Source organism: Schistocerca gregaria, chromosome 7 (genome assembly GCF_023897955.1).
Source record: "Schistocerca gregaria isolate iqSchGreg1 chromosome 7, iqSchGreg1.2, whole genome shotgun sequence".
NCBI classification, from domain to species: domain Eukaryota; kingdom Metazoa; phylum Arthropoda; class Insecta; order Orthoptera; family Acrididae; genus Schistocerca; species Schistocerca gregaria.
In genome coordinates this window covers 343,959,270-343,975,205 of record NC_064926.1, presented here as the reverse complement: position 1 = coordinate 343,975,205, position 15,936 = coordinate 343,959,270, and the positions used below count along the sequence as shown (strand labels likewise).

Genomic DNA, 15,936 nt, shown 5'->3' with positions numbered 1-15,936 from the left:
CCGTTTTGTGTCCATGCGTCCTTGATGTAGCATTCATGTGTGAACTATTCCCGACTGGAACTCTTTATGTGCCCCGATCAGCTAGTCTGGTGTTTAGTTGAAAGGATGAACTTTCCATGTGCGTATTAAAATGTATTACACTTATGTTTTACACATTTGCATTTGTTGTTGTTCTTGTGGTCTTCAGTCCTGAGACTGGTTTGATGCAGCTCTCCATGTTACTCTATCCTGTGCAAGCTTCTTCATCTCCCAGTACCTATTGCAACCTACATCCTTCTGAATCTGCTTAGTGTATCCATCTTTTGGTCTCCCTCTACGATTTTTACCCTCCACGTTGCACTCCAGTACCAAACTGGTGATCCCTTGATGCCTCAGAACATGTCCTACCAACCGATCCCTTCTTCTAGTCAAGTTGTGACACCAACTCCTCCCCAATTCTGTTCAATACCTCCTCATTAGCTATGTGATGTACCAATCTAATCTTCCGCATTCTTCTGTAGCACACATTTCGAAAGCTTCTATTCTCTTCTTGTTAAACTATTTATAGTCCATGTTTCACTTCCATACATGGCTACACTCCATACAAATACTTTCAGAAACGACTTCCTGACACTTAAATCAATACTCGATGTTTACAAATTTTTCTTCGGAAGTGCTTTCCTTGTCATTGCCAGTCTACATTTTATATCCTCTCTATTTCGACCATCATCAGTTATTTTTCTCCCCAAGTAGCAAAACTCCTTTACTACTTTAAGTGTCTCATTTCCTAATCTAATTCCCTCAGCATCACCCGATTTAATTTGCATTTATCTGTCACTGAATACATTTTATAAGCTACGAGGGGTGTGATATGTACATAAGTTCCGAATATTTTTACATCATGAGGATGAACTTCCTTACATATGTGTCTTAAAGTGCGTGGCGGGGGGTGGGGGTGGGAGGGAGTAATATGTAGCCTCTAGCCGCACTCTTTCTGCAAGTACTCTTTCGGAATTTCGACTGTTGACCTCGCCACAAAACACAGCACTCATGAACGCGTTGCAATTTCTAGAGGTGCATCATGATACTCAGTTGATAGTGGAAATTTTGTTTTTATTTAACATAAAACACTATGTACAGCTTAAAAGTACTTACGATATTTCGCTTATTTGTGAAATGTTTTCGTTTATACAAAACTAGTTATACATTATAATTCATTGCTGAAGTTTTTAGTCGTAGATTTGATCTGCAGCCCTTCACTGCAAAAGTGGAGGTGGTAATCCACTTTTTCGTTTGCAGTTCTGAAGCGTCGGGAGTGGAGATTTCGCAGAGGAAGTTCCTTTTTTAGCCCAATACTCCGTGTTAGGCACTTTAAGCTGTGTTGAAGTAGTTCTTAGCTTGTCAGTCTGTGTAACAAAACAAAACATTTGTTCGTTCCCAGTGCTTGTGAACTCAGTGTGTGATATACCAAACACTGACGAGTCGCTTTGAAGCTGAAGTGTTCGTTGAAACGCCCTGTGACTGATTTACACGTAGTGTGGCAATAAAGAAGTATTAATTTATGTCCAAACAAAAAACATCTGCCATGTCGTGTTGTTAGCTGAAAGGTGCGTTGATTACAGTACTACATCTCTGGTGCCTTGTACGTGTTGTGCTGCAGTCACTTCTTCGACTCGGCTGCCAACGTCTACCGAGGAGTGAGCCTGAGGAAGACGCCTTTGAAGGGCCGCAACACCAGCTCGCCTATCAGCTTCAGGTCCTCAAGCTTTTCCACCGTCTCCACGCGGAAGTTGCGTAAGATGTACGACAGCACCGTCTTCTCTTCGAAGATGGCGAATTTCTGACCTGTAGAAACAATAAGAAAACATTTTGGATCAGGCCATATGGAGAAATGTTCATCAGAAGTACGTTAGGAGTAACAAGGAGAGATAAGATGAGGAATGAAAGGATGAGGAAATAGTGAAAAAGGAACCCTTACAGAGAAGGACAGAAATATCAAGGCTAAGGTGGTATAGGCACTTACAAAGGAACGAAAATAAGAGGACTCCCAAGAAGATACACTAAATGGAGATGAGAAGGAAACGACCAAAAGGAAGAACAAAGGTCATATGACTGAAAGGTGTGGAGGAGTACGTTGAAAAAAGAGGCGGGACTGGGAAGATGGTGGAAAAACAGGACTCGATGGCGAAGCTTATGTTCCAAACAGACCCACTCTGAGACCGGAAACTGTTCAAGATGATGACGATAACTAGATCAAGGCTTTGTATGTACACGTTTGTTTAAAATGTCATTGGAAATGAAAAAAAAAAGATGACGAGAGAAAATTATAATCACAGTATCTTTCTTGGCAGGTTAAATACTTCACGCACCTTTCGCGAATCTCGTAGTTAAAATGCAGCATAATACCAGGAAAGATATTCGGCTTTTGAGCTTAAATGTTTAAATACACAATGAAATTAATATGCGGGAGACGAATCTGAGACATTCAACTTAACCAGGGGTTTGGAAATTAGAGGGTTTTGTAGATCTCCATAAATTTCGAAAGCGAAATTTTATTTATGAAAGGAAAGGCCTTAGGGCTAACAGCTTGTGTAGCTCCATAAATAAATGGTAGTCCCACAAGTGTGGCGAGTACCTAGCCTTCGCGCATTTGACCTCTTAAAACTATATTACTGACTAGAAATCAGAAACTATAACGGGTAGTTCGATTTAAATCTTATCATCCAAATGCGAACAAAGAACACAGTTAGGAAACGACATGAAACTTCCTAACAGATTGAAATTCAATGCCATACTGATACGAGAACTGAGAACTTTGCCTCTCGCGTCCAGTGATGATGTTCTTGTTGTTGTCGTGGACTTCACTCCAGAGACTAGTTAGATGCAGCTCTCCACGCTACTCTGTCCTGAGCAAGCTTCTTCATTTCCAAGTAACTACTGCAGCTCTCTGAATCTGTTTAGTGTATTTATGCCTTGATCTCCATCTACGATTTTTAACCTCCGCGCTTCCTTCAGTACTAAATTGATGGTCCCTTGATGCCTCAGAACGTTTCGTACCAACCGATCCCTTCTTCTAGTCAAGCTGTGCCGCAAATTCCTCTTCTCCCCGAGTCTGTTCAGTACCTCCTTATTAGTTATGTGATCAACCCATCTAATCTTCAGCATTCTTCTGTAGCACCACATTTCGAAAGCTTCTATTCTCTTCTTGTCTAAACTATTTATTGTCCACGTTTCACTTCCATACATGGCTACGCTCCTATGCAAATACTTCGAGAAAAGGCCCTCTGACCCTTAAATCTATACTCGATGTTAACAAATGTCTCTCCTTCAGAAAATCTTTCCTTGCCATTGCCAGTCTACATTTTATATCCTCTCTACTTCGACCACAAGTTATTTTGCTCCCCAAACAGCAAAACACATCTACTACTATAAGTGTCTCAGCATCACCTAATTAAATTCCATTACCCTCGTTTAACTGTTTTTGATGGTCATCTAATACCCTCCTTTCAAATTGTAAATAGCCTTTCGCTGCCCATATTTGACGCCTGCCACTTTCAGAATTTGAAAGAGAATACTCCAGTCAACATTGTCAAAAGCTTTCTCTAAGTCTACAAATGTTAGGAATGTAAGTTTGCCTTTCCTTAATCTGCCTATTAAGATGAGTCGAAGGGTCAGTATTGCCTCAGCTGTTCCACCATTTCTACGGAAACCAAACTGATCTCCTCCGAGGTCAGCTTCTACCAGTTTTTCCACTCGTCTGTAAAGAATTCGTGTTAGTATTTTGCAGCCGTGACTTATTAAACTGATAGTTCGGTAATTTTCATACCTGTCAACAGTTACTTCGTTTGGGATTGAATTAATTATAACTTTTTCGAAGTCTGAGGGTATTTCGCCTGTCTCATACATCTTGCTCAGCAGGTGGTAGAGTTTTGTCAGGGCAGGCTTTCTCACGACTGTGAGTAGCTCTAATGTAATGTTGTCTACTCCCGGGGCATTGTTTCGACTTAGGACTTTCAGTGCTCTTTCAAACTCTTCGCGCAGTATCATTACCTGCATTTCATGTTCATTTACGTCCTATTGAATTTCCATAACATTGCCCCCAAGCACATCACCCTATATATATTCCTTCCACCTTTATGCCTTCCCTTCTTTGCTTAGAACTGGTTTTCCATCTGAGCTCTTGATATCCATACAAGTGGTTCTCTTTTCTCCAAAGGTCTCTTTAATTTTCCTACAGGCAATATCTATCTTACCCCTAGTGAGATAAGCCTCTACATCCTTACATTTCTCCTCTAGCCATTACTGCTTAGCCATTTTGCACTTCCTGTCGATCTAATTTTTGAGATTTTTGTATTCTTTTTTGCCCCGTTCATTTACTGCATTTTCATATGTTTTCGTTTCAACAATTAAATTCAATATTTCTTCTGTTACCTTAGGATTTCTACTAACCCTTGTATTTTTACCTACTTGATCCTCTACTGCCTTCATTATTTCAGCTTACAAAGCTACCCATTCTAGTTTATTTCTTTCCCTTGCATTTGTCAATCGTTCATTAATATTCTCTGTGAAAACACTCTAAAACCTTTGGTTCCTTCAGTTTATCCAGATTTCATCTCCTTAAATGCCCCACTTTTTGCAGTTTCTTCAGTTGTAATCTACAGTTTACAACCGATAGTTTTGATCTACAGTCCACATCTGCCCTCGAAATGTCTTACAATTTAAAACCTGATTCTTAAATCTCTGTCCTACCATTATATAATCCATCTTACACCCATCGCATCTTCTCCAAACATCTACTGAATCTTACGAATTGTTTCGCTTTAAGAATCATCACGCTTTTGAGAAAATTTGATGTAGTATCTTTGCTCAACACGTTCAGTAATCTTGCGAGAATCCGTAATCCGGCAAACACGTCGTGTAGCAACTCACTGAGCGACCGACAGGCAGCGGCTGACGCCCTGGAACGCGGGGACAAAATTAACGCATGCGCAAAAAGGTCTCTTCCTTTACTGTGTACAGTGGAGCCGCGCTATCGTCTGTATTTTGCGCAGGAAAATCAGAGGTCGGACACTTTTTAGACAGACCTCGGTTACATTGTGAGCATGCTCTGATTTCCGCAAACACTCCTACATTTGCAGGTAGGCGTTGAGTAACAACTTTCAGGAGAAGCCTTACCAATGCAGTTGCGCGGGCCTCCGCTGAAGGGCACGTAGGCGAAGGGGTGCCTGCCCTGCACCCTCTCCGGCAGGAAGTTGTCCGGGTCGAAGCGCTCCGGGTCCGGCCAGTGGTCGGGGTCACGGTGGGCGTGGTAGATGTGCAGCGTCAGTGTGGTACCCTCCGGGATGTTGTAGCCGGCTGACAACAAGAATAAGAGGTAGGCTTAGACTGCGCCCAGAGGGGAGTACGTGGTAATAAATACACCTCGTCAATATAGAATTCTGTCTCGGTTTGGACTATGGTTTCAACTGCTCTGCTAGATGTACACAGCTCAGCTCCTGATGTTCTCAAGCAATGGCTACAAAGAATGGATGGAATGGGAATCTAAAAAGAAACACTAGGTTTTAGCTTACCGTCGACAAGGAGGACACTGGAGGCAGATCACAAATTCGGAATGGAGAAGGGAGACTGACTTATCCGTTTGATAGGAACCATCTCCGAAATTATTTTGAGTGACTGAGGAAAACCAGGTAGTCGCTAAATTTGGATGACCTGAGGTCCGATCTGCTGTCCTCCTGTACGCGAGTTCAATGCCTTAACCAGTGCGTCCCCTCGCTCGATGTAATCTAAGAGGTTTTCTGACAGATCGAGGTTCTCCCTAGCTGCCAGGAAAAAATCCTCAGATACCAGAAGTAATTGACATAGCAAACAAAGCCTGCATTCACTCTTGGTTGGTTTCTCTTTCTTTCTTTCTTTGAGGCAAAAGTCTTCCGACTTGTTTGTTGCGGCGCGCCAAGAATTCCTCTCCTGTGCCAACTTCTTCGTCTCAGAGTAGCTGTTGCACCCTGCGTCCTCAATTATTTGCTGGATTTATTTCTCTTATTTACACAAATTCAACACGTTACACAACTTCATTACCTTGGAGCCTCGTACATTAAAGACGATTATAGAAATTAATACAACCTATCTGTGAATGATGATGATTCTTCGAAGAAAAATAATAATAATTATAACTTTCTGCAGAAAGCCTTGTTTAAATGTTACAGACTAAGACGAGAACATTCCAAATTGTAAATAAATGACATTAATGAAACTTGGCGGGTGTGCAGAGGTGGAAAAATAATCCAATACACACTTTTTGTTTGTCTGTGTCCAGTTTCACACACCTCGAAAGCTCAATTAGTATGTTAGGTTTAGAGGAAATATCTTCGAAAGAATAATAGGTTTTCGTATAGTATTTCAAGTGTGGTTACCTGTCTTGAAAACCGTATAATCAACTTGGAATTTTCCAAAGGCAACACCACCATTAATTTTGAAAAATGGAAACTTAAGTTACAATGCAGATTAAGTAAGCTTTAAAGGCATGTACACCGATGTGTAATACCACTGATTACTGAAACACCGCTTTTGAAGTATAGCTCTACACAATGTGCTGTCGAAGATAAGAAAATACCTAAGAAGTCAATATTATTCATCTTATTCATTTTACTTGTATTTGTTTTATGTTTTAAATTCTTACTTTGCGTTTTAAATTTATGTTTTTCTGGTTTTGTACAGTACTCTACTGTTTTACTTGCTTGTATTTGGTTAAAGAAAATAATAAGTAACATATTATTACCATGCAAAGTCGTTAAAATAATGGTAATCTGTCAAGAAATTCTTAAAACATAAATTTTCCTACAGCACATTAAATGGACGAAATTTTCTTCCATACTGTAAACGGCGGAGAACAAAATATAGAACAAAACTGCGGGATTTCAAATTGTTACGGGTGATTCTCTAAATATCCCGATTTGTATCAGGTATATTTCAGTACCTTGGTAAGCTATGGCGTCGAAAACTGATTATTTACTAGTGGATACATTATATTGTTTCTCGAGGGGAGACTGAAATCATAATCATTCCACAGAACTATATCGGAAAATCTACTCACAGAGGCCTTCCAACATCGAAAGCCGTATACATCTCACTTCCGTACTCGCGCCGTCATCCCTATTGCGATCAACAAAAAAATGTGTGTGAAATCTTGTGGAACTTAACTGCTAAGGTCATCAGACCCTAAGCTTACACACTACTTAACCTAAATTATCCTAAGCACAAACACACACACCCATGGCCGCCAGGACCAGCCGCACAGTCCATGACTGCATCGCCCTTAGACAGCTCGGCTAATCCCGCGCGGCTGCGATCAACAGATGGACAAGTTCCTTGTTCTCTGGTGCGCTGCTCTGAACTGTTCTTTCACATTGACCACGCCAACAATCGAACAACAATACAGATTGTTCTACTTCACTGGGAAATAAACCATCTTTCAAAGGTCCTTAGACCTGGTCAGGCGTTGATTTACCAGTTTCTGTCACAAGGATATGTGGGGTTTCAAGTAGAATTCTCGAATTCTCGGTCCAACTAAAATTAAGAAAACTATGAAATGGTGTGTGGCCAGTGCGAAAGAAATGGTTTGAGAGTGGTGGCCGAGGATATGGAACTTGAACTGCGTTATCCCAAAGGCTCAAGTGCACACATAAAGCCGTGGGTCATATACGGTTTTCGATGTTAGAGGACCTTCGTAACTGGATTTTCTTATCTACTTCTGTTGTAAGAGTATGATGTCAATCTCCAATTGACATACAATATAATCAAGCTTCAGCCAGTAGTACATAATCAATTCGCTTCACCAAGCCTTAACAGTGTACTGAAATACGTGTGATACAAATAAGGATATTTGGAGGATCACCTGTGACAATTTGAAATCGTGTTGAATTTTGTTTTATATTGTGTTCCCCGTTGTATATTATGTGAATAAATTTCGTTCATTTTATAACGATGGTGTAAAAAACGTTGCGTTATAAAGATTTCTGTACAGATTTTTATTACTGTAATGGTTTTATATCATAAATTTAAGTAACACATTACACATATATGAGATGGTAAACCAAAGAACAAAACGAAAGCGATGAAAGTAAAATTAAATAAAAAAACATAAACCAAATATAACTAGAATAAAAAAGAAGACCAATCATGAATATTTAGCCATTTTAATCACGTATGTTGAAAATGTTCCGATAGAACTTGTGTGCAGCTTACTTTCCAGATATGGTATTTCTGAAACCAGCTTTACTGCACTTGGGTGTATGTAGCATGTAAGCTTACTTAATTTGTTGTAACAGAAGTACATATTTTTCAAAATTAATTAATGTTGGTGGGGTATTCAGTAAAATTTCAACTTACAAAAGTTATCTGCATATAGGCTTTTATACGAAAAACATTTCTTATATTAGTGTCTTGAAAGGAGGATTAAGATGAACATCAACAAAAGCAAAACGAGGATAATGGAATTGTAGTCGAATTAAGTCGGGTGATGCTGAGGGAATTAGATTAAGAAATGAGACACTTAAGGTAGTAAAGGAGTTTTGCTACTTGGGGAGCAAAATAACTGATGATGGTCGAAGTAGAGAGGATATAAAATGTAGACTGGCAATGGCAAGGAAACCGTTCCTGACGAAGAGAAATTTGTTAACATCGAGTATAGATTTAAGTGTCAGGAAGTCACTTCTGAAAGTATTTGCATGGAGGGTAGCCATGTATGGAAGTGAAACATGGACGATAAATAGTTTGGACAAGAAGAGAATAGAAGCTTTCGAAATGTGGTGCTACAGAAGAATGCTGAAGATTAGATGGGTAGATCACATAACTAATGAGGAGGTACTGAATAGAATTGGGGAGAAGTAAAGTTTGTGGCACAACTTGACTAGAAGAAGCGATCGGTTGGTAGGACATGTCCTGAGGCATCAAGGGATCACCAATTTAGTATTGGAGGGCAGCGTGGAGGGTAAAAATCGTAGAGGGAAACCAAGAGGTGAATACACTAAGCAGATTCAGAATGTTGCAGTAGGTACAGGGAGATGAAAAAGCTTGGACAGGATATAGTAGCACGGAGAGCTGCATCAAACCAGTCTCAGGACTGAAGACCACAACAACAACAACACCGCTTAGAGGATATTCCGCCTAAACCTAATATGCCAAATTACCTTTTGGGGTAATACATACCCCAAAAGGTAATTTGGAATATTTCGCTTTTAAGGGGTAATACATAACCCTTAAAAGCGAAATTAGGCACAAACAAAACAATTTGATTGCATTATTTTGCCCCTCTACACACATGCCTAGTTTTAACATGATCGTTTATTCAAAATTCAGAATTTTCCGTTATGAGATACTGACGGTAGGAAAAGACAGGCACCTTTCAGAAGACTTTTTTTATCTTTTACTCCTGAATCTATGACCGCCTTGTAAGTAAGTCCCACTTGCAAATGTCCGCGAGGGGATTTCTGGTTCCAGCTGTGATCATAATGCGAGATGAGAAATCCTTCCAATTTAATTTTGAAAATGCACAAGGCTATTTGCAATGTGTACACAACGCACAGCCTATTTGTAGACATGGCCAGTGTACCAACGCCGCCGACAGTCGCGCGCGACGTGATTGATTGGAGCTTTCTCTGTGGTCGGGCGGATTCATATTTTGTACTTTTTATGCTCTGCTCCAAAGAATGGAGCGGACTGTTTGAGATCTGACTCATTACAAAGCAGCTAACAAATAGTTAAATTTACTCAGGTACTACAAACAGGAAAGAAATAAACGGCTGTCGATACACTGAAACCATGTATCATTGCAAAGTAAACAAAGGTAAGCAGTCAGTGTGTCCCTAAGGAGTTAGTGTCTCGCTATGCCAATACTTTTTTTCATCTAGCACCCAACACTCATTTCTATCTACACATTCACCGCAACAACTGCAGTGTAACGATCTTAAATAGGATATGACGTCTACTACAAGGCGCCGTAAGTTGGTTTGGCAAAATATTAATAAGATTTGACTATGAAAAATGCAAATAGCAGAGCAAATTAAAATAACTGAAATTTTGAAAGTAAAGAGACAATTACAGTAATATTATTGATCCATTAGCTTCCGAGCGAAAGTTCAGCGCTTGCATTTCCACCAGTTTTTATGAAAATGTGGTTGTCTCGGCCAAAGTACTCATTTTAATGCGAAAACAACAACGGTAAATAATAGTTCTCTGGCGAGAGCGAGGGGGTGTAGTTTGTCTATATGATAGAATCAGTCTCATAGATAGTGGTCTACATTTTCATCAGTTCACTTGTACGTTGAAGGACATGAGAAGTATCATTGCATTTCAATTACAACATAAGGTTATTAGACAACATTATCACCTACTGCATCGCAGCTGCCGACGTAGAGAGCGAGGGTTAGAATCACGGTGGCGGCAGAAAATTTCATCTTTGGGAATTGTAATACACTTAGTACAGTTTTTAGGGGAGACGTACCTATCACCAGACTGTGTAATTGTATGGGGCATTATCTAAGAAATATATACACAATTCTTCACGCATTATAGGCGTAATACTCAGTTGACTGGAGGCCAGATGTGACACTCGGGTGTCTCTAATGGCGCAGATGTCGACGGAACGAGAAACGTGATCATCTAGGGCTCCGTGAGGTTGAACTCCTTACTTCCTTTCAATTCTTATCCAGACAACACATACACAAGCCTTATAACTGCTATCTAGACAATATATACAGGGTGGTCCCATGATAGTGACCGAGCCAAATATCTCACGAAATAAGCATCAAACGCAAAAACTACAAAGAACGAATCTCGTCTAACTTGAAGGGGGTAAGCACATGGCGCTATGTTTGATCCTCTAGATGGCGCTGCCATAGGCCAAATGGATGACAACTGCGTTTTTTTTTTTTAAATAGGAAAAATAGGAACCCCCATTTTATTACATATTCGTGTAGTACGTAAAAAAATATGAATGTTTTAGTTGGACCACTTTTTTCGCTTTGTGATAAATGGCGCTGTAATAGTCACAAACATATAAGTACGTGGTATTACGTAACATTCCGCCAGTGCAGACAGCATTTGCTTCGTGATACATTACACGTGTTAAAATGGACCGTTTACCAATTTCGGAAAAGGTAAATACCGTGTTTATGTATGACTATTGTGATCGAAATGCTGCTCGGTATCCTGGACGACATCATCCAAATGTCCGGACCGTTCGCCGGATAGTTACGTTATTTAAGGATACAGAAAGTGTTCAGCCACATGTGAAACGTCAACCACGATCTGCAACAAATGATGGTGCCCAAGGAGGTGTTTTAGCTGCTGTCGCGGCTAATCCGCACATCAGTAGCAGACAAATTGCGCGAGAATCGGGAATCTCATAAACGTCGGTGTTGAGAATGCTGCATCAACATCGATTGCACCCGTACCATATTTGTATGTACCAGGAATTGCATGGCGACGACTTTGAACGTCGTGTACAGTTCGGCCACTGGGCACAAAAGAAATTACTGGACGATGACAGATTTCTTGCACCCGTTCTGTTTAGCGACGAAGCGTGATTCACCATTAGCGGTAACGTAAACCGGCATAATATGCACTATTGGGCAACGGAAAATCCACGATGGCTACGACAAGTGAAATATCAGAGGCCTTGGCGTGTTAATATATGGTGCAGCATTATGGAAGGAAGGATAATTGGCCCTCATTTTATCGATGGCAATCTAACTGGTGCTATGTATGCTGATTTCCTACAAAATGTTCCACCGGTGTTACTACAAGATGTTTCACTGCATGACAAAATGACGATGTACGTCCAACATGATGGATGTCCGGCACATAGTTCGCGTGCGGTTGATGCGGTATTGAATGGAATATTTCATGACAGGTGTATTGTTCGTCGAAGCACCATACCATGGCCCGCACGTTCACCGGATCTGACACCCCGGATTTCTTTCTGTGGGGAAAGTTGAAGGACATTTGCTATCGTGATCCACCGACAGCGGATTGTCAATGCATGTGCAAACATTACGGAAGGCGAACTATTCGCTGTTGAGAGAAATGTCGTTACACGTGTTGCCAAATGCATTGAGGTTGACAGACATCATTTTGACCATTTTTATTGCATTAATGTGGTATTTAGAGGTAATCACGTTGTAACAGCATGCGTTCTCAGAAATGATAAGTTCACAAAGGTACGTGTATCACATTGGAACAACCGAAATAAAATGTTCAAACTGACCTAAGTTCTGTATTTTAATTTAAAAAACCTACTTGGTAGCAACTGTTCGTCTAAAATTGTGACTTATATGTTTGTGACCATTACAGCGCCATCCATCACAAAGCGAAAAAAATGGTCCAGCTAAAAGATTCATATTTCTTTACGTACTACAAGAATGTGTAATAAAAATGGGAGCTCCTATTTAAAAAAAAACGCAGTTGATATCCGTTTGACCTATGGCAGGCCCCCTTCAAGCTATATATATAATGCTATCCGCAACAAGTGTCTCGTCCTACTGGGATTCACTGGTCAAACTAGCTATGGAAGTACAATATCAGACAAATTGCTCAACCCAGTCGAGGATATCTAGCTCATAAAATCATGGGAACCACTCATTTCACGCGTGCAATGTCAGAAGAATTGTTGTTCAGAGTCTTCCATGCTTGGCGGTCCAACACACCCATCCACCTACGTCATCAACCACATATTTCTTAAGCACTCTGTATTTGCTCACTCTGCGCTTGTTTGATTTTACCTTTGGACCGATAAAGTTTTATCTGTGACTGAAGCTCTTGTTTCCAGCTGTGTTATCGCGAACTAAGGCGCGTTAACTCCGCAACATTCTGTCAAGTTGCTTCAGTTCTGTCAGTGACTCACCTTGAAAATGGCTGTAAGATTATTAGAGCAGATATCGCGAGAGGAAATAAAACTATCCCGACTACAACCATTAAAGATGACGGACTATTCAACGCACCGGAGAAAACTGCAAGAAATGCACTTTCATTAAATCGGTGTCAGATAAAGTATGCTGATTTCCAGTTCATCCGTCATTTCCAAAATGATTGTTGTTCAACAGAGAATAATACAATAATAAATGCGCTCCCAAGTCGCAGTGAAGTTAGTCGTTCTTGAATACTAACTTTAGGTAACACCAGAAGGCTCACAGGACAATAATTGAAATGACAGGGCGCAACTTATATTACTCAGGCTGTATAGCAGTTGCTCAATAATCTACAATGAAATACGTGCACCAGTTAGTATTTCAGTGGCACAAACCATAAGCAAATTAAACTGATGCAGTGAATTCTATTTTACGCTGGAGAACCAAAGAAATTGGTACACGTTCCTAATATAGCGTAGGACTCCGGCGAACACGCAGGAGTGGCGCAACACGACGTGGCATGAACTCCACTAACGTCTGAAGTAATCCAGGAGGGAACTGCCACCATGAATCTTGCAACGCTGTCCATAAATCCGTAAGAATTCGAGGAAGTGGAGATCTCTTCTAAACAGCACGTTGCAAGTATCCCAGTGTTCATGTCTGGGGGAGTTTGGTGGCCAGCGGAAATGTTAACACTTAGAATAGTGTTCCTGGAGGCACTCTGTAGCAATTCTGGGCTAGTGAGGTGTCCCATAGTCCAGCTGGATTTGTCCAAGTGTGTCGGAATGCACAGTGGACATGAATGGACACAGGTGATCAGACGGGATGTTTGCGTACGTGTCGCCTGTCACACTTGTATCAAGACGTATCATGGGTCCCATATCAGTCCAACTGCCCAAGCCCAATACCATTACAGAGTCTCCACCAGTTTGAACAGTCGTATACTTACTTGCAGGGTACATAGATTAATGAGGTTGTCTCCATACCCGTACACGTCCATCTGCTCGACACAATTTGAAACCAGACTCATCTGACCAGGCAACATGTTTTCAGTCAGCAACAGGTTACTCTCGGTGTTGACGGGCCTAGGGGAGGCGTCAAGTTTTATGTCGTGCAGTCATCAAGGGTACACGAGTGGACCTTCGGCTCTGAAAGCCCATATCGATGCTGTTTCGTTGAATGGCTCGCAAGCTGACACTAGTTAATGGCCCAGTATTGAAATCTGCAGCAATTTGCGGGATGGTTGCAATTCTGTCAAGTTGAATGATTCCCGTCAGTCGTTGTTGGTCCCGTTCTTGCAGGATCTTTTTCCGAGCGCAGCGATGTCGGAGATGTGATGTTTTACCGAGTACCTGTTATTCACAGTACACTCGTAAAATGGTCATACGGGAAAATCCCCACTTCAACGCGACCTCGGAGATGTTTTGTCTCATCGCTCGTTCGCCGATTATAGCACCAAGTTCAAACTCACTTAAATCCTGATAACCTGCCATTATAGCAGCAGTAACCGATCCAACAACTGCGCCAGACACTTGATGTCTTAAATAGGCGTTGCCGACCGCAGCGACGTATCCCTGCATATGAATACTCTTGCCTACACCAGTTCCTTTGGCGCTTCAGGGTATTAAAATTATTATTATTATTAGTTATTATTAAAATTATATTTCATTAGAAAATTAACTGCTTATAAAATATCTGTCGTAAGTCGTCCGAAGAACATACCTATCTGTATATCTTGCGTGGCCTTACGACCGATGAATGGCACACTGGGATACAGCCTCAAGGATTCCTTGATGACCATTTCGAGATACTTCATGTTATGCAGATCCTGCATTGTTGGTGATCTCTCAGGGTCATCTTGGAATATGTCCTTCTGTTCGGAGTAAACTCTCTCCTGCAAACAAAGGAACATGGTTTATTAACGTCCATAGTCGCTTCTCCCTGCTGTCAAGTTCTCTGTAGAGGGACTCACCTGTATGCCTGGATGATGCCCCAACAGGATGAGGACCCACGACATGCCAACTGTGGTCGTGTCGTGACCCTACAACAGACATTGCTCTTAATGCGAGAGCTTGAAATAATGGAGAGCTTAGAAGAATGGAAGTGGCTTGTACATTTTCCAATTTCAAAGAGTATCGGTGGGAACACATTAGTTTCAGTAAGAGGTAGTGACAGTCACATGGTTTGTAATTCCTTACGACGAATTTCATGGCACAGATCCAATGATATCACACCTCCAGATTTGTGGGATGTTCATCACTATACGAAAAGGAGCCTGCTCACTGAATTTCTCATTTTCTGTAGACAAATAAAGCTGCCTGAAGTAAGATGAGGGTAGCGAATGGAAATGGAAAGGGGTACGATTACAGTTCACATCTCTTGTGTAGGTATATTTTCCTTTATTCAGTGTGCCACGTAGGTACATTAAAAATAACAGGCAAAACTGTGGTTCAGTGCAGAATCAGGATTAGGAAAAAGCAGGTCCTACGCTTCTACTCGGATCACGTAATTACATGTTCTTCACGACGGAAATGAAATTTTTGGTTGTTAATCGTATGGTCTATAGAAGATCTAGTAGTTTTAAATTCAAAGTGACATCAGCATGGTCAGCACTGAATGAACCAACCTCACCTCCAACAGCGCATCGTAAAGTAGGTAGCATATCTCACAGAATGATCCAAGTCATCCTTAACAAAAAGCTATGAACTGAACAGAAATATTTTAGCATCTTCATTTGCAGACTGTAATATATGCTAACGCAGCCCAAGCTGATTTCGAATGTTCGCATTAGAGAACAAAGCGAAATGTCAGTGTGTAGAGACGCCTACATCTAGCACTTCAACGATGTTCTGTGACAATGTAATCCTCGCCCTCACGCCGGGCAATGAACTAATACTCGAAACAGGTATTCAGTTAATGCTTTCGACCACACCTAAGAATTTTCAAAGGAGTCACTTACTATCTTTAAGGGAAAAGATGCCAGTAAACTATATGGATTAGCCTAAGTAATACTACTCTGCTCTGATGTTTACCGATTTTGTTGCCTTATGAACAA

At 40.9% G+C, this 15,936-nt stretch overlaps 1 protein-coding gene across 2 annotated transcripts in view; it reads right to left on the bottom strand.

The window, feature by feature from the left end:
- Positions 1-1,075: 1,075 nt before the first annotated feature.
- LOC126282119 (cytochrome P450 4C1-like) overlaps positions 1,076-15,936 on the bottom strand; it is a 92,988-nt gene continuing 78,127 nt past the window's right edge. For both annotated transcript variants that reach the window (XM_049981587.1, XM_049981588.1), the window contains exons 9-12: positions 14,854-14,922; positions 14,604-14,775; positions 5,155-5,334; positions 1,076-1,824 (exon numbers count right to left, since the gene is read on the bottom strand). In XM_049981587.1, the coding sequence (XP_049837544.1) occupies positions 1,667-1,824; positions 5,155-5,334; positions 14,604-14,775; positions 14,854-14,922 (579 nt within the window). In that variant the 3' untranslated portion in view covers positions 1,076-1,666. The remainder of the gene's footprint in view (positions 1,825-5,154; positions 5,335-14,603; positions 14,776-14,853; positions 14,923-15,936) is intronic.